This window comes from Pavona decussata, unplaced genomic scaffold (assembly GCF_977016875.1).
Source record: "Pavona decussata unplaced genomic scaffold, jaPavDecu1.1 SCAFFOLD_315, whole genome shotgun sequence".
NCBI classification, from domain to species: Eukaryota; Metazoa; Cnidaria; class Anthozoa; order Scleractinia; family Agariciidae; genus Pavona; species Pavona decussata.
The window spans coordinates 1-23,219 of record NW_028145706.1 but is presented as its reverse complement, the minus strand read 5'-3'; the positions used below and the strand labels follow the sequence as shown (position 1 = coordinate 23,219).

The 23,219-nt window shown below is 39.7% G+C and overlaps 2 protein-coding genes and 3 pseudogenes across 3 annotated transcripts in view; 1 reads left to right on the top strand and 4 right to left on the bottom strand.

Moving 5' to 3' along the window:
- The window catches only part of LOC146454062 (uncharacterized), a 58,233-nt pseudogene extending 44,116 nt beyond the window's left edge, over window positions 1-14,117 (top strand). The window contains exons 10-19 of the transcript XR_014859330.1: window positions 769-787; window positions 2,299-2,326; window positions 2,854-3,178; window positions 3,925-4,035; window positions 4,321-4,511; window positions 4,898-5,020; window positions 5,557-5,627; window positions 6,061-6,101; window positions 6,646-6,743; window positions 13,946-14,117. The product of XR_014859330.1 is annotated as an uncharacterized LOC146454062 (transcript). The remainder of the gene's footprint in view (window positions 1-768; window positions 788-2,298; window positions 2,327-2,853; window positions 3,179-3,924; window positions 4,036-4,320; window positions 4,512-4,897; window positions 5,021-5,556; window positions 5,628-6,060; window positions 6,102-6,645; window positions 6,744-13,945) is intronic.
- A 10-nt stretch (window positions 14,118-14,127) lies between these two features.
- On the bottom strand, window positions 14,128-23,210 carry LOC146454058 (uncharacterized; annotated as a pseudogene).
- Window positions 15,294-17,125, bottom strand: LOC146454061 (uncharacterized). Its single transcript, XM_085095884.1, has one exon. It carries the CDS (start codon window positions 17,123-17,125, stop codon window positions 16,325-16,327), a length of 801 nt encoding a protein of 266 aa, XP_084952010.1. The 3' UTR covers window positions 15,294-16,324.
- On the bottom strand, window positions 17,195-19,418 carry LOC146454060 (uncharacterized; annotated as a pseudogene).
- Window positions 19,504-21,724, bottom strand: LOC146454059 (uncharacterized). Its single transcript, XM_085095824.1, has 2 exons — window positions 21,471-21,724; window positions 19,504-19,974 (listed from the first exon to the last, which is right to left on the bottom strand). Exon 2 carries the CDS (start codon window positions 19,912-19,914, stop codon window positions 19,504-19,506), a length of 411 nt encoding a protein of 136 aa, XP_084951950.1. The 5' UTR covers window positions 19,915-19,974; window positions 21,471-21,724.
- Window positions 23,211-23,219: the final 9 nt, after the last annotated feature.

The following is a 23,219-nucleotide window of genomic DNA, read 5'->3' as shown; positions in this document are numbered from 1 at the left end:
TATGGGGAGCACTCAAGTTTAAAGCTTATTATTTACGTGTATAAAATCATGAGATGAAACCATAGACCTTGGCTTTTATCCAAATGCTTCCGTGAACTGTACTAACGCGTGCAAAGTAACAGGAGGAACATGAAGTACTGAAATGGCGAATTGTGCCAAAGTGTAGACCACACATCTCGACCTAGAACGCTCACTCTTCACGGGCCAAACTAAATATTTTAACATGAGAAATAAGAAAAATTGTCCGTTCAAAAAAGTTCTTTGATTAGCAGCGTATTCGTATACCCTCAATGATATGGTCATCTGAAATATGGCAAAAATCACTCTATCCAAGGAATAGCAAACATTGTATTATTTACGTGGGCAACTTCAAATGTAAGAATGTTCAGGTCGAGATAAAATATAGTTTAGAAACAAGCACAAGGGATATAAAAACTATTGTCAGTGAAAACATCAACTCGAGAAAACGTTTCCTTTACTTGAACGAGAGTTTTGAAAATGTACTAATTTGCATAATTTCAATCGGGCAATCGGGCACGTTTAGGCCGATTTCGAACTTTCCCAATTTTTGCCAAAATAAAAATTCGCTGGAACTTTTGAATATTATTTTTGAAAATAGTTCAGCAAAAGGGACTTTTTGGGCAAATAAAAAGAAATTCGAATTTTCGCTTCTGTCGCCGGATTCTCGAAAGTTACTGACAACGGCTCTTAATAGAGAAAAACTTTATTTCCATTTACCTAATATCTTTCACATTGACTGTTTTCTAGTGGCAAGAATAAAGGAAAGGTAAGTTGTTGATGTACCCTTTCAGTTGGTTATATGAAGTGAAACTTGCCCCATTATTTCATGAAACCGCCATCTTGAATCACTAGATTTCTGAAAACAGTCTAAGCCAGCATGTCAAATATTAACTCAAAAGTGATCAAAACCGAGAAAGAAATGTTAAAATGAAAGTCTTCATCAAAATGTTGCTCAGAATATACTAGATGACTTAAACCTATCTGGACTGAGGGACGGGCGGATTCCTCCGGCACCCACTTTAAAAGTTTATAACCTTTGTAATATTTTCGCAAACAACACGAAACCTCCTGACTTTTTCAGAATTTTACCTACCAATAGTTTAATATGGTAGGTAAGGATCTAGTGAGTTTAATGTTACCATGGCAACCTTTCTTTGACAGGCATGTTTTTCAGAAGTAGTTATATTTTCTTCTGTTTATTTTGAAAAATTAACTTAATTCTTACAGTTAATTTCATGATCTTATATCATTCCTATGATTTCCTTTCAGCTTTATCACAATTTGGTCAGTTTGGGTGGTTTTCCTGAGGTTTTGGGATTTGGGATGTCATGACGTAATTTTCGCGTCATTTGTTGCCATTGTTTTCCTTTGTGGAAATCAAAGGACACATCTTTAGACATACTCTCTAACCTACGAGTCTTTTAAAAAGTCTTCAAGGAGGAGACTTTAAATGCTCGCTCAGGCATATTAAGGCATGGCCAAAAGCCTCATTTGCATAAAATCAGAAAACAATCATAACATTTCGTGGATTGAACAAAGAAACGTCAAACTTGGCAATCTTATAAAACTTGATGACCTTAACTGATTCTTGCTTTAAAGTGTGGAACATTTTGGTCACGTGACCATTAAATGACGATTAACGTCTAAAATCTTTAAAGTAAAACGGGGTATATAAAACAAACTATAATCAAACCTTTTCGGGTGTCATACTATTACACTATAAAAGTTCATTATTAATTAGCCTTGTATGGTGGTACCTGTCATTCCTATTAGAAGTTATTAAGCCATTTCTAATGTCACGTGACCTATTTCCCTTAATTGCAGGACTGCTATTTAATGTGGACACGCAAACAAGGCTAATTCATTTCTAGCCCTTGACATGTAAACGTATGACACCAAAGGAGATTTAATTCTATTTCATTTTATATACCCCATTTGGCTTAGAAGATCTTTAACAATCAATGATCATTTACAGGTCACGTGACCAAACTGCTTATCACTTTGAAGCAAAAATCAGTTAAGGTCTTCAAGTTTTATATAACTACCAAGTTTGACAGTTTTTTGTTTGATGTACGAAATGTTTTGATTGTTTTCTATTTTTTATGCAAATTAGGCTTTTGGCCATGCCTTAATATGCCTGAGCGCTTTATCTTTTCTGAATTTCGTTTCATTGTATTTTTCTTAGTAATACTATCTTCTGGGTTCTACCTGATCTTTTACAAACTGTTCAAGATGTCCATCACACTCTTACTTTTGTATCTTTTCTATTAATTTTAGGGCATATCCAGAGTCGCCTGATGAAAAGGCATGTAATATCGTATCTTTTGCCTGCGTCAGTTGTTGATGAGATGCATCTTTACAATTTAATCACCATGCTTAAGAATAAACGATCAACTTTTTTTCCAAAATGTTTATGAGATGAGCCTAGTAAAATGACTTAGATCCCACGAGTCTCCTCTTGCGCAGTGGTAATGTATTCAGACTAGAAGACGGAAGGGCTTAGGTTCAACACCAATACCTAAACCGAAATTAACTAATTATTTACCTGTGTTGACAAATGTTATAATTTTCTGATTTGTCTTACAAGTAAGAATCAATGTATTGCACTCAATTTCTATTTACAGGACTACATACCCAAAGTGAAAGTTTCTCTCTTTCGATCCTTTCAACTTAAAGTTGTGTAATGTTTTGAGAAAAGCAACAAAAATAGCTTGCTCCTCTTTTTGTCTGTCTCCTTGTAAAAAAAACAGGGCTAGGTTATTTTTTTCCCGAGTATTATTTCCGTATGTAACCGCAAAGGTTTAGCTTTCCTCTTTTGTTTTCGCTCTTTAGACTACAGTACAAATGGCGAAACTCGAATCAAATCTAAAAGAAACAAGGCAACAAGAGTTACAAGGTTCTTATCAAGGGCAATACATGGACCTAGACGACGCACGGCGATCACATGACATCCCAGACGCCTCACAGACAAATACTCCACAAATTAGCCAATACGCACCTTTACACCCATCGACACTTTCTTGCGAGATTTCTAGGCAACACGTCAAAATTGAAAAAGTAATTGGTAAAGGTGCTATTGGTCAGGTTGCCAAGGGAACAGCCGTTGGTCTCCGAGGAATCCCCCAAGAAACATTGGTGGCCGTAAAAATGTTAAAAGGTACCAGCTATCTCTTTATTTCATTGTATTGAGAAATTAACGAACCAGATTTTCTTGTTTCGAGTGCTTTGAATATCCTTCCTTTTTCTTCAGAAAAACGAAGAAAATTAAAATATGCCATGAATGAAACATTTTCAGCACATGTTTCCAATCTCTGCCCACATTTTCTAGATACAGATTTGTATATTTTCACCAGCATATTGACGGAATGAAAATGCGGGCGCATATTAGCGCCTTGATTGAGTATAATTGGGTTACCTTTTCAACAGTTACTAGAATGACGTCAAACATTTTCAACTCGATTACCTCATTTGAAATTGAAAAAGCTTTTAAAAACTCGAGTGACTGAAATCTGCCTCCATCTTGTAAAAAGAATTGCTAGATAAAAGGGCTCAAAGGGTAGATGCACAAATACAAAGTTACTGAATTTGCTTTCCTTAATTCACACTTGCAAACAAAATTAACTGAGGTGGGGCTAGCAGTTGGCTGTGGGATAGGCTGTAATAAGGGTGGGGCTCTAAGGGGCCAGGGATACATACTCAGGAAAAAGCAGATGCAAGCAGCCCTTGGGTTATGAAACACATGTATCGTACTTTTATTTTATTTATTTACTTTGAATGTAATCTATAGCCACTCTTCCTATAATGTATGTAGCACACAGGCAAAATCGATATATAAGCATTGTAATCTTTGAGTGCCCTTCTACTTTGCGAAAGAAGTGAAATCTTTCTTTGTGCATTTTGTAGCTGATGCCCCCGAGTCAGACAAGAAAGACTTGTTAGCAGAGCTTGAAGTGATGAAGGCTCTTAAACCTCATCCGCACGTTATCAAGCTATTGGGTTGCGTCACTGAATCTGGTAAGGTGTTAACTAAAACATTAAGTTATTTTTAGGTTTCATCGTCATTTGACTTTGATATTACACCGTTGTTATTGGCCAATTGTGATCTGTATGCACAGAAAAGGTGTCTGTCTTTTTTTATCTTCGTTCGTCACATGTTGTGACCGAGGAAACGTTGTTTGAACAAGGGGCTGTACGAAGAACAACAACGAGGGAAAATCTCGGTTTTTTCTCTTTTGAGAATCTTCAGGTGTTTCCAAATGTTTACAACTAGCAAATGTTTGTATCTTTCATTTTCCTTAGAGCCGTTGTTGGTGTTAATCGAGTATGCTCCGTATGGGGATCTCCTGGGTTACCTGAGGAAGAGCCGTGGATTGAATGACACCTATTACAAAGAACTGGATATCAAACCACAAACCAGCCTGACGTCACAGCAGCTGATTAAGTTTGCTTGGCAGGTTGCTGATGGGATGAGGTACCTCTCATCAAGATCTGTAAGTGCAAGCACCTTAAAGGAATTCTACAATTCATTTTTTGCAAAGCTTACCTTGCGCCCATTGGTTGATACTCATGGGTTAAAAGATAGCAAATCCCACGGGGTGATGTTACAGTTTCACCGATTCGTCCACCCCGCCCCCGCTGTCGGTTTTTGTTTGGGACGTCATATACACCGTATTCAAGGGTTATAAAGAAGAACGTATTTGAAGTTCTTAAGAAACATAAATTTGTGAAGCTCAAGAATAATTATGCTATTTCTCGCACACGTATACTACGCAGAACACCAGTGACCATACTATGTATTTATCCTCCACTTGGAAAAAAACCCCGACAACTTTCTACTTTATGGCGAAATCCAAAAGCTATTCGTGCTTTGTTACAGATCATTCACCGAGACCTTGCTGCTCGTAATGTGCTGATCGGAGAACGAGAAACGTGTAAAGTGACAGACTTCGGAATGGCTAGAGACGTGCAACACGAAAACATCTATGAAAGAAAGACAAAGGTATTGAAAACAGCCGAAAATAGATAACGAAGAATGTTATCGTGTTATCAGCTTTAGAACATCCAAAGAGTTTTATTGACGTCATTAGAATGGTTTCCATCTGAGTGTCTTAACAATAATAACATAGTTCTTATTCTGGCCAATCACAACAGACGCACACGGTACAATGAACTAATCAGAACTCAAAGCAAATGTATGTAACCGGTGCCAAGCGCAGGAAGACGCGTGTGATCAGGTCACGATTGGTTCTGTTTTTTTTTTTTTTTGCTACCCATTGGTTGCAAAAGTGGCTTGAGATTTGCCAACCATCAAAGAGCGTGGATAGCAAAACAAAGTCAAACGCGATTTACTTTCGACACTCCATTAAATACTATGCACCCTAACGGCAATTTTAGGTTATGAATTCATCAACCAGTAAAAGAGGATATGTGGTAATTGGTTTTAGGATAGAATCAGTTCTATGAGCAAGTGAATTTAATCCAAAAAACGTTAATTTTTGGCTTGGTGGATACATTTTCGTTCTTATCAAATACTAGGGTCGTTTGCCCGTTAAGTGGACTGCGTATGAGGCGCTGTTATATGGAAAGTACACCACAAAGAGCGACATGTAAGTACGCCTTTAAACACTTCAACAGACACATCCATGTAAGTGATTTTTAGCCATAGAAAAGAATTTTGCCCCATACAAGACACTGCCACAAATTTCCTCTCATGGCTCTGTTTGGCATCTGGTTATGGAAAAAGTTTAGCGCCAGATTAAAGAGCGTGGGTAGCAATGTATTTAATCTTAGTCGTTCCATGCTACGAATTTTTGATTATTGGGCTAACCTCAGCCGTCATTTTTAATTTTGGTCGTCATGTGCAATATAACTCATTCATTCATCCTCGTCATCTACGGTGTGGCACAAGGCTGTATATATGTGCAATATGAGGGTAGAAGTAAACAGTCAATTCTTATAGAGTTCTTAATTATCTTACTTATAAAGAAAAAAAGGATTAAATGAAATGACCCATTATATCGTATGTTATTTTCTTTACAGATGGAGCCATGGAGTCCTTCTTTACGAGATATTCACAATTGGTAATTTTAAGCATATAGAAACATTCTATCGCTTTCCCTTTTTTCGTCAAATTCCTTTCATTGCAGGACACTTCTATTGCATTATTTCTCCAATCCTCATCTCTTGGCCTTGTAAGACCGATGAAGCAACTACAGCTCTTACACAGTTGCAACCATAACAATGAAGCTTAGAATTTGTTAGCTTAAAACTTACGTCATACTATCTGAGCATCTGCCATCTTGGATATAGGATCTGCGATCTCTTTTTTTTTTCATGACGTATGAAGTAACAAATGCTGTCTATAACGGAAAATTTTCTGGTGAGTTAGGTGTCACAATGAAACGAGCGATTAGGGAGGAAAATGGCTGGGTTGCGATGAAAAAGCGCTAAGGTAACCTTTACCATGCCAGGATCTAATTCAATTCCGCTTGAATCCAAGCATACAATTGATACACGTTTGAATCAGAAATCGACCTTACTTTCTAATGATGGCCAAATGAATTACATGATTACACCAATGTTTCATGACCGTCGATAATTTGCCGGAAAATGTTCGTTTTCCAGGTGGTTCACCGTATCCACGGATGGATGGCAGAAAAAATTGCAAGCTTACTTCAGCAAGGATACAGGATGCCTAAACCACAACATGTGGATGATGAATTGTAACTTGAAACGCAATTAATTGTTAACAGTTATCCCTATATGTTGAAAATAATTACTATTATTAAAAACTGGATCATTGTAAAATGCAATTCCAGTGATTTGATTGGCTCAGCAGCCATGGTATAACAGCCATTATTAAAAACTGGATCATTGTATAATGCAATTCGAGCGATTTGATTGGCTTAGCGGCCTTGGTATATGAGCCATTATACCATGCCCGAGAAATAGAGACCATTAAATTGTCTTCTAATTGTTCTTGCAAAGCGAAATCAACAAGATCTAGCCATGTTTCTTTATTGTTTTTTAATAAAACAATTATTCCACTCGCGCTTGTTGGATATGAGATGATTATAGCCAACTCGGCGCTGTGCGCCTTGTTGGCTATCTATCATCTCATATCCAACGCGCACTCATGGAATAATTGTTAATTATACCATGCTTGAGAAATAGCGACAATTAAATTGTCTTCTGGTTGTTCTTACAAAGCGAAATCAGCAAGATCTAGTAATATTTTGCGATTGTTTTTGAATAAAAAAATTATTCCTCTCGTGCTTTCTGGATATGAGACGATTATAGGCAACTTGGCACTACGCGGCTCGTTGGCTATCTATAATCTCATACCCAGCGCGCGCTCGTGGAATAACTGTTAAATAACATTTTAAGTGTCATTGTCTGAGAAAGTGTTCCAGGGGCCAAAACTTGTGGTCAACCGATTTGGCTGAAACTTGGCACAGAAGTTGGTTGCCATGAGATATTTGAAAAGCCAATTTGGCTCACTTCTCTGACTTTAAGTTTTAGAGTTTCAGGGGGGGGTCTCATTTTTTGCCCTTTGAGCACAAAAAATCCAGCCTTTCAGGGGTCATTTTGAAAGTGCCATAAAACCCAACTGGTAAATTGTGCTACCAAATGAATTTGACCATGAATATAACTATAATAGAGCTTTCATTTCATGCATGTAACTTTGCCCTCAAGGTATTGGACAGAGAACAGCCTGGGGCTAGAGTTAAGCCAAAATTAATGTCAAAATTACAACTCAAAATTGCCATTTTTCAAAAAATCAATGTATCCACCTGCCTTCTTGCATAACATCCGTACCTAAACCGTTATTTACTTTAGTGACCCAACTATCAAAATCAGTTGAGAAAAATTTGGCTTATCACGGTTTGTTGAATTTTTTTTCACAAACACTCCATGCCTCTATAAGGTCATGCAAAATGGAATTTTGAGCATAAGTCATGCCATAAACAAACCAAATTGTTGACATGAAGCCCTTATTCTGTATTTGGTCAGTGAAAATGAATTGCTAAAGCCAAATCAGTTTAATTGTTTAGAAATACTCTGATTCTTACCTTACAATTGCTCTTAAAGGCCTTTGATTAGCAAAACAAATACCCTGATTTAGCAGAACAAGGTTTAGTTTGTACTTTGAAAACCTAGTACCCATCAAACAGCACAAATGATGAAGGCCTAACCTCGATATAACGATCTTTCTAAACGATGCTTGAATTTTTCATTGATTAATATTCAGTTCCAAGTCATAATTCTTCTCCGTTGCTCCAAGCATGGAAAGTCTCTATATTTTGTCAGGCCTGATTTTTATTATGATTACAAGATAAAGTTAGCTTAACGAAAACGTTCGTTAGCATATAATCTATGTCTCTTAACAGCCTGAACAGTTCTTGTAAATACCCACCAGTAAAGGAGCATGGCCATGCATACATAGATATATAAACTTACGTAGAGATATACGAGCTGCAGTTTATAGCAGTGCCGATGTGACCCGTTACTTCAGAGTCCTCTAGAGGGGAGTAAATGAAACCATCCATCAAGAAGGAATGCACAGTTAGGAGAGCTCGATAGTAAAACAAAAAACCTGTGTTGCTAAATACAATAACAAACGAGGCCAGAGCATTGAGATGATGCAAAATCAACTGGCCCGCCATTTTGGACATAGGAGAGAGTGGGGACTGGACCGAGGTTACGTTCTTCTTCCGTTTCGCGGCTATGTTTTATCAGGAGTAAGAAATTCAAGGGTAATCTCACGATGGCACTTTGTTCCTTTGAAGGGGTAAGTGATCAGTGCGGTGCCACCGCATGGGCTCCGCACGAAACAGGAATGGTTCCTTTATTATCCTGCGAGAATGATATGACTGAATGGTTGAAGGAAAAGTACAAGGGGTCAGGTGCATCTGGGGCAAGAGGAAGACCTGGTCATACTAAAGCAGCAGGTGATTCAAAATATCTGTTAGGCATCATACACGCGCACAAATGGCTTTTATCGCGATCCAGTGGACTCTTTTCTGTTGAAGAGAGACCACGATATTTTACGATATTGTCGTCTCAAATTGTTTGTTTATGACTGATTGAAGATTTCCCGAGGTAATTTACTTGATTCTTGCGATGAGAAACAAACATTCAACAAATTGTTCACAAGAAGGGCAAAGTGGTTGACTGAAAACCCTAACTTTGAAAGGTAAGAGCGCAGTTATTTTATCGCAACAATCTCTATGACCAAACACAACGATAAGAATAACTTGAAGTTGAAGGCTGTTTTTCGTCTGCTCGCTCTGTTTGTTTACATTCAGCATTACCTGTTCAGACGCTTATCATGCAATCACAATTCGAGCGTGAAACCCTACCGGTTTCCTATATTTGCCAGTTTCGTCTAAGAAGAGAGAACTTGAAAAATCTTTGCAAACATGCTGCATCGAAGCTTTTCGATGAAATTGACATTTTGAGGGAGAAAATGTCTTGTTTCACGGATAACTTTCTTGGTAACAAAAATTATTCGGATACATTTTTTAATTACTTATAATTAGTTTTTTTAGTATGTAAATAGAGGCGGTATAATTTTAGGAATCTTACACCCAGTTTAAAACCTAAGATTTATCGTTGTATTCTGAGCTCAACTAATCGATTAAACATTTTTTTCTACAAGAATGGATGAATCACGATAAAAAGAAACTACATTCGATTTTGAGACGGTATTACGACTTGATAAGGGTATCTGTAAAACGCGGACCGGATGGCTGCGGATGGCGGATGCGGATGGCGGATGGCGGATGGCGGATGGGAAAATGCGGATGGAAAAATGCGGATGACAAAATAAAATAAAAAAATGAAAAAAATGAAAAAATGAAATAAAATAGAAGGTATAAATATATAAATAGACAGATTAACAAGAAGAAAAAAATTGAATGGAAAATAACAACAACAATAAACAAAGGACTAACGTTACCCGAAAAAAACCGCCAGTAAACAAAGAACGGCGCTGGGACTTAAAGAGACCACTAAACCAACCATCAATTTGCTTTTAGTCGGTAGTCTTCATAAGACGTGTTAATACTCCTTGCGTTCCGTTCGTTGAATCGCTTTCTTTGCTTCCCGGTTTTTCACTTGTATTTCTTCTATTAAACATGGCATAATGGGGTTGACAGGCCTACGCGACTCTCATGTGCGTGTTTAGCCTAAATGAGAGTTTTGCCCTCACGGGTTATGTCTTCCAAAGAACACCCTTTTCTCTATGAAAAGAGCGGTGCTCCCGGTAAAATTTTCTTTTAGCGCTGGATTTTCTTCTTATTAAATGCCATCTATGATTTGGAGGATTTGCGCGATAGACACTGAACAAAGCCATGTGTTGTAATTGATCTCAAAGGTCATTTTGACCTCTTGTTGTTACGTTTCCGTTAAAAATGTAGCGACTGTCGTTCTTATGCCGTTTGTGGCATTTAGTTTAGGCTTGGTATGGCTCATTTCAGTGCGTCTGGTGACAGTATAGCCTCTCTTTTTATAGTTGTAAGGATAGGATTTGAACCGTGTAATAACTATACATTATCTTGCAGCTTTTGTCAGATTGCCGGGCCCGGCTATTTGCTTTTGTTGCAAGATACTGTGCTTCTTATCACGGTTATTTGTCCCTTGATCCGTTCTCAAATCCTATCCTTACCCTTGAAGGGTGTTCTTTGGAAGACATAACCCGTTGGGGCAAAACTCTCATTTAGGCTAAACACGCACATGAGAGTAGCGTAGGCCTGTCAACCCCATTATGCCATGTTTAATAGAAGAAATACAAGTGAAAAACCGGGAAGCAAAGAAAGCGATTCAACGAACGGAACGCAAGGAGTATTAACACGTCTTATGAAGACTACCGACTAAAAGCAAATTGATGGTTGGTTTAGTGGTCTCTTTAAGTCCCAGCGCCGTTCTTTGTTTACTGGCGGTTTTTTTCGGGTAACGTTAGTCCTTTGTTTATTGTTGTTGTTATTTTCCATTCAATTTTTTTCTTCTTGTTAATCTGTCTATTTATATATTTATACCTTCTATTTTATTTCATTTTTTCATTTTTTTCATTTTTTTATTTTATTTTGTCATCCGCATTTTTCCATCCGCATTTTCCCATCCGCCATCCGCCATCCGCCATCCGCCATCCGCCATCCGCCATCCGCCATCCGCCATCCGCCATCCGCCATCCGCCATCCGCATCCGCCATCCGCAGCCATCCGGTCCGCGTTTTACAGATACCCACTTGATAATGACACCATGACATACGTACAGAATGTTTTCCCGTATATGGACTCTCTGCTTAATTCGCATCGTTAAGAAGTCCTTATATTGTCTCAAAATCTGCCGATTTGTTATGAGATTTGCTTGAAAGATTTGCTTCGATCCAGCATGTTTGCAAAGATTTTTCAAGTTCTCTTATCTTAGACGAAACTGGCAAATGTAGGTTGCGTGATGAGCGTCTGAACAGGTAAAGCTGAATGTAAACAAACAGAGCGAGCAGACGAAAAACAGCCTTCAACTTCAAGTTATTCTTATCGTTGTTTTCGGTCATAGAGATTGTTGCGATAAAATAACTGCACTCTTACCTTTCAAAGTTAGGGCTTTAGTCAACCCCTTTGCCCTTCCTGTGAACAATTTGTTGAATGTTTGTTTCTCATCGCAAGAATCAAGTAAATTACCTCTAGCCTGCGTAGCTGGCGGTTTTTATGGGTGGGCTCACCGGAAAGCAGGGCCAAAACGAGTGGCTTCGCCGCGACAGTTGTGGTTCTCTCCCCATTTCACCCGCAGCTGCACCACTCATTTTGGCCCGGCTTTCCTGCCCACCAAAACCGCCAGCTACGCAGGCTAATTACCTCGGGAAATCTTCAATCAGTCATAAACAAACAATTTGAGACGACAATATCGTAAAATATCGTGGTCTCTCTTCAACAGAAAAGAGTCCACTGGATCGCGATAAAAGCCATTTGTGCGCGTGTATGATGCCTAACAGATATTTTGAATCGCCTGCTGCTTTAGTATGACCAGGTCTTCCTCTTGCCCCGGATGCACCTGACCCCTTGTACTTTTCCTTCAACCATTCAGTCATATCATTCTCGCAGGATAATAAAGGAACCATTCCTGTTTCGTGCGGAGCCCATGCGGTGGCACCGCACTGATCACTTACCCCTTCAAAGGAACAAAGTGCCATCGCGACATTACCCTTGAATTTCTTACACTCTCTCCTATGTCCAAAATGGCGGGCCAGTTGATTTTGCATCATCTCAATGCCCTGGCCTCGTTTGGTTATTGTATTTAGCAACACAAGTTTTTTGTTTTACTATCGAGCTCTCCTAACTGTGCATTCCTTCTTGACGGATGGTTTCATTTACTCCGCTCTAGAGGACTCTGAAGTAACGGGTCACATCGGCACTGCTATAAACTGCAGCTCGTATATCTCTGCGTAAGTTTATACATCTATGTATGCATGGCCATGCTCCTTTACTGGTGGGTATTTACAAGAACTGTTCAGGCTGTTAAGAGACAGATTATATGCTAACGAACGTTTTCGTTAAGCTAACTTTATCTTGTAATCATAATAAAAATCAGGCCTGACAAAATATAGAGACTTTCCATGCTTGGAGCAACGGAGAAGAATTATGACTTGGAACTGAATATTAATCAATGAAAAATTCAAGCATCGTTTAGAAAGATCGTTATATCGAGGTTAGGCCTTCATCATTTGTGCTGTTTGATGGGTACTAGGTTTTCAAAGTACAAACTAAACCTTGTTTTGCCAAATCAGGGTATTTGTTTTGCTAATCAAAGGCCTTTAAGAGCAATTGTAAGGTAAGAACCAGAGTATTTCTAAACAATTAAACTAATTTGGCTTTAGCAATTCATTTTCACCTACCAAATACAGAATAAGGGCTTCATGTCAACAATTTGGTTTGTTTATGGCGTGAATTATGCTCAAAATTCCATTTTGCATGACCTTATAGAGACATGGAGTGTTTGTGAAAAAAATTCAACAAACCGTGATAAGCCAAATTTTTCTCAACTGATTTTGATAGTTGGGTCACTAAAGTAAATAACGGTTTAGGTACGGATGTTATGCAAGAAGGCAGGTAGATACACTGATTTTTTGAAAAATGGCAATTTTGAGTTGTAATTTTGACATTAATTTTGGCTTAACTCTAGCCCCAGGCTGTTCTCTGTCCAATACCTTGAGGGCAAAGTTACATGCATGAAATGAAAGCTCTATTATAGTAATATTCATGGTCAAATTCATTTGGTAGCACAATTTACCAGTTGGGTTTTATGGCACTTTCAAAATGACCCCTGAAAGGCTGGATTTTTTGTGCTCAAAGGGCAAAAAATGAGACCCCCCCTGAAACTCTAAAACTTAAAGTCAGAGAAGTGAGCCAAATTGGCTTTTCAAATATCTCATGGCAACCAACTTCTGTGCCAAGTTTCAGCCAAATCGGTTGACCACAAGTTTTGGCCCCTGGAACACTTTCTCAGACAATGACACTTAAGCAAATAAGGCGAGGCATTTGAATTTTCAAAGCAGTTTCTGGATGAACAACGCAGACAACGTTGTATAAAGGCCACATTTTGCAGTCGTAAATTACGCAGGTTATAAGTAAATGTTAATCTCATCTATTGCAAAAGACGAGCGCTTTAAGAATAAAAAATATTGGAGGAGAGGGGATCCAAAACCAAACAATAACAAGAGATGTAAGAAACCTTTTTTGTGATCTCACCTTTTACAACAGAAAGAATATAAATGTTTTGATCACCCTCTAAGGATTTAGAGTTGAGAGTTCTACATCCATTCAAACATTTCGTTTTACTTTTACCATTAACCAAACGTTTCACTAACGTTGGGCAGTTTTGAAAAACATTATTAAACTTAAGGCATATGTTTTTTTGCTGACAGGTATAAAATCATGATGATGTGCTGGGAGGAAGAACCCGATGCAAGACCAACATTTGTGGATTTGAGGAACAAACTGAAAAAAATGGATAAGCAAAACAAGGCAGGACTTTTAGCTAAAAAAATACATCTTAATAGTTTAAAGGTGTCTACATGAATTTAACCATTCATATTAGAGGCAAAGACTTAGAAAAACATTTGACTATAAAAAATTGCGATAAAACATTTCGTAAAAACATTATAAAAAGGTTAAAAAACACGACGTTTCGATGTACATTACATCATTATCAAGTGAAATTAAAAATGCAAGATTGCGGCTATAAATACAAAAATGGACAATAGATATTAATTAAAATAGTAGCATTGAAGAATGCTACCGGTTAAACAAAAAGTTTCGCACGTATAGAGTCCGTTTGAGTGTTCAAGCAAGGCTTAAGTTTCTTGATGTACAGCATTTCAAATACCAAACAATCAAATTTGCTCTGACACTTTCTCAAGATGTTAAAATGGCCCTGATTCAATAGGTGTTTGCTCCCGTGAGCTTCAAGAAAATGTTTGCCAATTGCCGAGTTCTTGTGCTCAGCAACGCGTTGAAAAAGGTGTCTGGCTGTATAGCCGACATAATCTGCATCGAACAGATCACATGAGAAATAGTAAACAACGCATTGCTGATTCACAATCGACGGCTTAACTTCCCTAGGCTTAAGATCATGTTCTAATTTCCTACTAACAAAAACTGGCTGCAATATGGGGCCAATCTTATTACTTAGGTCGTTAAATTGCCTGCGAACCGCATTGGCAGCTACTTGATCCTTAAAAGGAAGGATAATTCTGATCTTACGACCGCCTTCAGGCTTCTCTTCCGCTGCCTGTTCCGATACATTACGAAGAAAATTACTAATGATGGAATCTATGAGAGCCCTAGGATAATCTAGGCGACTGAAAATTGAGCGCAATTTGTTACATTCTAAATTGAAAGCTTCTGTTGTGGAACATAGAGCGTACGCGCGATGTAACATTGTTTTCACTAAAGACACCTTGTATCGTTTGTCGGTATGGCTATGGTAATGCAAGAGTAAGCCACTGTTCGTTTGTTTCCTGTAAACTTGAGTTTCAAGTTTAGTCCCACACTTGATGATTTCAATGCCAATAAAAGGAATCCTACCACTGACAGGGAGTTCCATTGTAAATTTCATGCTGGGATGGAGACCATTCAGAGTATTGAGAAACTCAGAGGCAGCGTCACCACTAGGCATTTATGTCTTCACCCCTACTAACATAAATATTATTGCTGTGTGCTGCATGTCCCGGGCTCAGTTTGCTGGGCAAAGGATAACAAAACAAACCATGATTTGGTGAAAATGGCTATGAGCAAAAGTCTCATAGCCCCTTTTATTTTTTATATAAATTGAACTAATGTATGGCTATGAACAAAGGCCCATAGCCACCTCATTACAACATCAGCGAAAGGACTACTACTGTCCTGAATTAACTATTAATGATTTTGCCCAGTAAAGGTGAGGGCAACCAAAACGCCAAAGCATCATGACAATTGACATGATGCCGCCCCACCCAAGGGAAATGCAGCACCCTATGTACAAAATACGCATTGATGACCAAATTGCAACATGATTAAATTGAATAACTTACTAAAGGTATGTTAAAGGTGGGAGATTAAATATGGTCCTAAAAACATGGCCATGGAAATATAATGAAAACAGCGACAAGGTGCCAATATACTGAAATGAGATAAGCAAGACTGTTGCACTTGAAAGACAGCCGTAATTCTCAATATCAGTTGAACAGATAAAGTGAGCATAAAATTGCCGAGAGGAAGGAGACTGCTGCCCTTGCAAGTCAGCCCCATTCAACCCAGTAAAATTTGTAACAAAGCATATACTTAATATAAAATAATATCAACAATACTGACCTAATGTAGAGATGCATGAGACTGCTGCCCTTGCGAGACAGTCCCTACGTCAAGTAATCAAACAAGAGTTAAGGATTTACGAGCCAACAATTAACGAGATAAGTGAGACTGCTGCCCTTGCGAGACAGCCTCACTCAAGCAAGTCAAATGCTTTAGGAATACAAAAATGGTGAAATGAAAAAGGAAGGGGGGGGGGGGGGGTGGGCTAATGCCCTTGGTACATGGCCCTAAGCCTAAACCTACTATTAAACTATGGTTGTACTGAAATAGATAAAATGCGGCTGTAAGTTGAACGCAACTGCTGCCCTTGCAAGACAATTCCGCTCAAATTCCTGCATACATGTAACCAAATTACATGAATAAAAATTAATTAACCAAAACTATAAGTAATGCTGTGGTGGTGAATAAGACTGCTGCCCTTGCAAGTCAGCCTCCAACGACATCTAAACAAATCAAGTAGATACAGTAGATACTCGGATATACTTAAGAAATGCATTGGATTTCCAACGCCCTTGAATACGGATCTGAGCATCGGAAAAACCACGATCTGCAGCATATGATGCAGCTCCTATGCGAAAACTATGTCCCTTGTAACAGGAGGGGTCAAGCCCACAATATTTAATAGTTTGACAGAGTAGGTCTGCGAACAAAACCCTGGGTACTGGGTTCCCTTGAATGGTGAGAAAAATAGCACCTGCAGCATTGCCTCGTAATGCAAGATAATCAAGTATTAACTGAACTGGGCAGTGGTTATCCTGACGATTGACTACTAAGGAAAATGGGCGTTGATTATAGTTATGCTTGAAATCATGAAATGTAAGCTTTATGCCCACCACTTCTCTAGCAGGGTTAAGAAGCTTAGTGAGTTGATGAATTTGCAAAGGGGTGGCAGAAGCCCGTGTTGCAGTAATTTCACCCACTCTTAAAAATGCAAAAAATGCGAGAGAACACATTGCTCGAAATAAGGTTATCCGATACTGTGACCCAGTGATATGAGAAGCAGAATCTAATATTCTATGCAGTATATTAAGAGTAATTGGTAATCTGCAGTCCAAGCGGTGGCCAATCTTTCGATATCCTTTCAATGTTTGCACAATGTAGAAAACTTTTCCTGGGTCAGAAAAACCCGCGAGCTTATGCGAGTACCCCAGAGCAGAAACGAAGGTGTTCACGGAGGAAGGGGCATAATGCTTATCGAACAAATAGGCTATGAAAAGTGCTAATGTAGGTGGTGGGATTGGGAGTGAAAACATTGTGGACTGAAATACATCGTAGAGAAATTGGTTGAAAAGTGCCCATGCCCTCTTATAAGTAGGTATTGAGGCTGGCTGAAGGCTTGCATGCATAAGCTTAGAAACTATAGCTGCCAATGCTGGGGCTGCAGATGGTGAGGAATCTCCGATGGACAGGGGTTCATGTAAGCAGGGGCCAGCTGCTTGAAGATGGGAATCTGCAATCGAGATAAAGAATCTGCTAACTTGTTGTGGACCCCAGGGACATGCTTAGCCTTAAAAACAATGTTGTACTTCAAGCAGACTGAAACCAGCTTTCGGACAAAGGACATTAAAGATTTGTCACGACAGGATTGTTTGTTAATGATGTAAACTAGGGCTTCATTATCCGTAAAAAATAAAATGCAGCGATTACGTATCAGATGACCCCATAAGTGGAGACTCAAAACAATTGGATAAAATTCAAGAAAAGCAATATTCTTATGTAGCCAATCCACAGGCCATTTCCCATAGCACCAGTGGTTTTGAAAAATGGCCCCAAAACCAAGCGAACCGGCTGCATCAGTGAACAAATTAAGCTTATCTGAGCTATGCCAAATATCATCAAGGAAGAAGGATCTGCCATTGAATGATGACAAGAAGGACAACCAAACCCTCATATCTTCTTTTGCTTCGCCCGAAAGTCTGATGCGGTAATGAGCTGCTTTAATGCCAATAGTAAGGTCGATAAGCCTTCGTAGGAAGGCCCGACCGGGTAGAACAACAGAGCATGCAAAAATTCAAAAGGCCTATTAATGACTGTAATTCTTGCAAAGATACCTTCTTGCGATGGAGGAAATTGGAGATGAGCTCAGTACATTTGTTAAGCTTATCTTGAGGCAAACGAGCTTCAGACTGAACGGTATCAAGTTCAATACCAGCAAATGAAAGGACGGTTGAGGGGCCACAAGTTTTACCCGGTGCTATGGGAATCCCTAAATACTGACATAAACTTAAGAAAATATCCAACTGTTTTTGGCAAAGTGAATCAGATGGGGCAACAATCAGGAAATCATCAAGTAAATGAAGAATCTTTTGAATGCCAAACTTCTTTTGGGCAATCCATTCAACCGAGGTACTGAAAATTTCGAAAGTTTTGCATGAACTGGCACAACCCATTGGCATGCAGCGATCATAATAATAACTTCCATTCCATTTTATACCGAGAAGATGGTAGTCACGGGGGTGAATTGGAATTATTCGAAATGCATTTTTAACATCTGTTTTGGCTAAAAAACAACCTGGGCCAGCAAGTTTAATAAAGTGAATGGCATCTCGTATGGTAGCATAATGGACACTTGTATTCACAGAAGAAATCCCATCATTAATTGATGTACCTTTTGGATAGGATAAATGATGAATAAGTCTACATTCACCAGGCAACTTCTTAGGGACCACACCTATGGGGGACACATGGAAAATTGGAAATGGGGGAGAGTGGAATGGGCCAGCAAGCCTATGGGCATCCAGTTCTTTCTTTAGTTTTGCATCTACTATCTCAGGATGTTCAAGAGCTGACTTCAAATTGGTGGTCTCAAAACAAACATGATCACCTTCATAATGTAAGGGAAAACCGTCAGTAAATCCAGAACGCAAGAATTCAACAGTTGAATGAATGTAACCAGAAAGAAGAAGACATAAATTATGAACTCTTATTGGGGTTGGAAGAGGAGGGCTTGGCAGCCTGGGTGCGGGTGATGGGGGATTTGCGTGGGCCACGAAAATTACACTGAGAGGCTCGATGTTGGCCGTCACACTTGAAACAGGTGTGCTTAAAGTTACAGCCAGCACACTCATTGCCTTTATGGTATTTATAGCAAAAACCCTTAGGGATTGCTACAAACCGGTTGGTTTTCCCTGAACTCTGAGGAGTTCTCTGATATGGGGTCTGCTGTGATCGTAACCAGAGCTCCCAGTGAACATTACCCCAGGGGAGGGAAGTGGGCTGGGTCTGTCTCAGAAAGCGAAAATGCTCATCGTAATATTTCCAGTTGTGCCCCCTGGCTGCCAAGTCCTGGATAACATCTGCATATTTCATGAGAACTGAGGCCTCATTTGGATATTTCTGGACATAAATGCCCGCAAAAATATGGAAGGCATGCATCCAAGTTTCGATGTTCTGAATCTTCTTAGGCCTGGCCGCCGGTTCAAAACACAGAGACGGGGTTCTGCCCTCTGTAGTTGCTTGCAAACTTAGCTGGAATTTATTGTCTAGCACTGGATTAACCAGTAATGAGCCAAAATCAATGTACTCTTGCAGCCAAATCTTTCCCTTAAGTTTAGGAGAAACCCTCGAATCAATTGGGAGGCTGGCAGAGTTAAACAAAGGGCCTGATGGTAAAGGAGTTGATGTGGTGGCATTAACTGCAGAGGGTTGCATTAACTGCATTTACTGAATCACTAACTACAGCAGCAACACTACGCGATGATTGGGAATCCCCACTTGCAATAGTCACATCAGTAGGAGTACAGGCTGGAACTTCCTCTTGAAGCTGAGAACTTGGAGGAGCAGACTGGCCAGCAGGAATAAGGAGGGGTGTTAACTGTTTGGTAACTTCTGTGGTTACTTTGGACACAATCTGTTCCAGAAGACCAGGAGGGATGGAAGATGCTGCAGAAGGATGAAGACCTGTGGTGGGTGATTCTGCAGTGGCGGCAGGCACACGCTGAACTTTGTCCTTGCCAGTAGTTTTAGTGACGCGCCGTGTCCGTTTAGGAGGAGGTTGCACGGGCGGATGAACTGATGGACGTTTCTGGCGACGTGGAGGCATTCTAGGATACAGAGAAAAGCGGCAGACTCTGTGGTCCAAAAACAAACTTACAGGCTGGTACTGGTATAGGAAATACACAGACATGGAGTCTCAATGAACTTACATAACAATTAAGACCATTACACAAGATAGTAAATCATAATTTCAATATCAGAGGAGCAAAGCCCCATAATAAAAATAGAGGAACAAAGCCTCAAAATAATGCTCACATGCCAGCAAAAAATAAAAATCGAGGAATGAAGCCTCGAATTAAAGCTGGCGTTAACATATGGCCAGCAAATAAGGGAGCAATGCCCATTACAAAAAACAAGGCCGCAACAACCTTGGAATAAAAAGAGGAACAAAACCTCAAATTAAAGCTGACGTAAAAAATTTTACGAACAGCAATTGACACGAGGAGCAAAGCCTCGAATTACAGCTGGCATAAACATATGACCAGCACAGCTGACATAACAAGAGAGTGAGCAAAATAAATGAGGAACAAAGCCTCAAATTCAGAGCTGTCATAAGAATATGAACAGCCAATAAGGGAACAAAGCCCTCTCAGATTTTATTTTTATTTTTAAAAATAAAAATAAAATGTAATGCAACAAAAGAAAAATTGGGCAGGACAAGCCGGGCTGACAAAATGTCGCCAAAGTGGCAATGCCAATTAAGAGCCCACACATGAACAAAACAAAAATATACATTAATATGAAAATTAATACATAGAGCAGAAAATTAGCCTTAACAAACGTAACATAAACCAGAATAAAACGGTGATCTGGGTGACAATGATGTACACCTAAAGCATGTTTAACGCCTTTAAAATGGCGCCGCGATAGCTACGGTACAAAAAGTATTGACCCAGTGGGTCTAAATGCACACCATCATGAGTAAGTCGGGTCTGTGATAAATTAGAAAAACCCTTATGATACCAACAGAAAACATTATCGATGTGCTCTAATAATGCACTAAGACACTGATGTAGAACTGGCACTTTTATATTGAAGGACTGAAAGCCCGCGTACGACTGACCACGAGGAATGACTTGGCAAACGCCTATGACGCGAACAGAATATTTTTCGCGCAGTAAAGAAACAAGGACTTCAATTTCCGATGCTACTACTTCAGGCCCTGACTGTGAAAGATCATTGGTACCGATCTCTAGGATCACCACGTCCGGAGCAAGACGTGAAATAACGTTAAGGTCGTGGGCTTGAAGCTTCGAAACAGTTCGACCTCCCACGCCGAACATGTGGACAAAAGCACTGCCATGCAGATTAAAATTCCCGTCAACACGCGAGTCAAATCCAGTCTCTATATCGCTCTTTAGCCTCTTAACAAAGGAATGCCCTAAAATAAGAACTGTGGCCGCTGCAGAAGCCATGAAACAAAGGCGTTACTGCAGAATAAAAGAAATTACACAAGGCGTATGAGTCGCGACTAAGCAGGAATGCGGGCGGTGAAAGCGACTCTCAAGTCGTACCAGAAAAACAATTGCAAACGCGTGAACTTAGCCACTGAACCTTAAAATACGGCCGTAATTAAGCGTATGCAAATAAGAAAGAGCTTACCTTAAAAATAAAAGGCGGCTGAATTCGTTCAGAAGTAATCCACTGACGAACGTGGTGCGTGTCTTGGTGCAAAGGTCATGAACGCTAGAGGGTGGTACAATATAGATTGTCAGGGCCCCAGCCCGTGACCCTGGTATCGTGACATTATGTCACACAATACAACAAAATTCCTAAAGAAACTTCAGTACTGAATAAAAAGACAAACAACAGATCGGATTGAAGACATAAAATCCTATTTGTAAACAAATATTCCCTTTTGGCCAGGGTATCATCCACGTAACGTTTGTACAGGTCAGGCATCAGACCATCACGGGAGAGCTTCTCTTCCAGGTGACACATAAAAACATTAGCCATCAGAGGACCAAGAGGGGAGCCCATGGCCACCCCATCAGTCTGTTCGTACAAAAGACCATTGAACTGGAAAAGCTGGTTGGTTGTAGCAATTTCCAGTAATTTGGCAAGCTGATCCTTCTGCAAGTTAAGGCCGTAGGTCTTGTTGAACCAATCGTTGGTGAACGCTTTGTGGACTAGGATGTTAATCGTCTCACTCAAAGGTACGTTGGTGAAAAGTGATGTCACATCATAGGAGACTAAGATGTCATCCTCATTCACGGAAATGGTACGGATTTCATCAGCAAAAGCAAAGGCATCAGTGATTGTGTAGTCATTGATGGAGAGTGGCTTAAGTTTCTCTTCGAGCCATTTGGCGAGATTGTAATTGTAGGCGCCAGTTGCTGATAAAATGGGTCTCATACTCAGTGTGGCTTTATGGGTCTTCGGAAGGCCATACAAGTGTGACAATCTGGAACTCTTCGGAGAAAGCGAGTTAGCGATCTCTTCAGGTAGAATTTGACGTAAGGCTGTGCGCAACTCTTTTTCTTTCTGTAAGAGCGGGTGGAAATGTTGAGCTGGACGTCCACGCCTCTTTGGTCGCTTTTCATCAACATGTACGAACTTAGAAGTGTTATCGATTGAAGCAGCGCTTAGAAGACGGATGTATTCGGTCTTGTCCATTACCACTACGCCAGAACCTTTATCAGGCTTGGTGATTATGATGTCGTCACGTTTCTTCAAGCGATTAAGAGCATTCAAAAGAGCCTTTGGTGGTTTGGGGCTTGTACGATGGATATAGTTCAAGGCGATTGAGCGTAGAGTTGAGCTTGCCAGTTCCTTCTCAGAATCATCCAACAACGGCTCTATTTTCCAATATGCTTTCTCAAAGCTCGCATGTATGTCGATGGGCGAGACCTTTTGTGGTACTGAAAACTTCAGACCTCTGCATATAAGAAGCTTCTCGAAGAACGTAAGGCGATAAGAAGATAGGTTGTTTATATGCTCATTGACATCAAGCTTCTTTGATATTAATCGCGAGATTTTGCTGACATGGCCCTTCATCATTTCTTCGTACTGGTTGTTGCGTAGAACACTCAATGTTCGCAAGATGGCGATGAAGCGAAGCAAAGAGCATTTATCTCGGAGATCTTTGTAAGCATTCTGTACTTCTTCTCTGAGGTGTTTGAGCTGGGAGAGTTTGAAACTCAATTCCTCTTCGATGACATCCTTTTGATAAGTTTCTGAAGATTTCTTCCATTTGCGTGCTCTTGTACGGTCGACTTGTGCGAAAGTTGGTGTAACACCAAAGTTCAAACATAAACGTAAAAATTCAATGGCGCCTTCGCATTTGATGAGGCGTTGACTACACTTTTCAAGACGTCTGAAAAAGTGCAGTTGGTTATCGCGTTTGAGTAT

Excerpts from the sequence above, each read along its gene's own strand:
- LOC146454061 (XM_085095884.1), bottom strand. The coding sequence starts at position 17,125 with ATGTTTTCACTCCCAATCCCACCACCTACATTAGCACTTTTCATAGCC.
- LOC146454059 (XM_085095824.1), bottom strand. The coding sequence starts at position 19,914 with ATGCCTCCACGTCGCCAGAAACGTCCATCAGTTCATCCGCCCGTGCAA.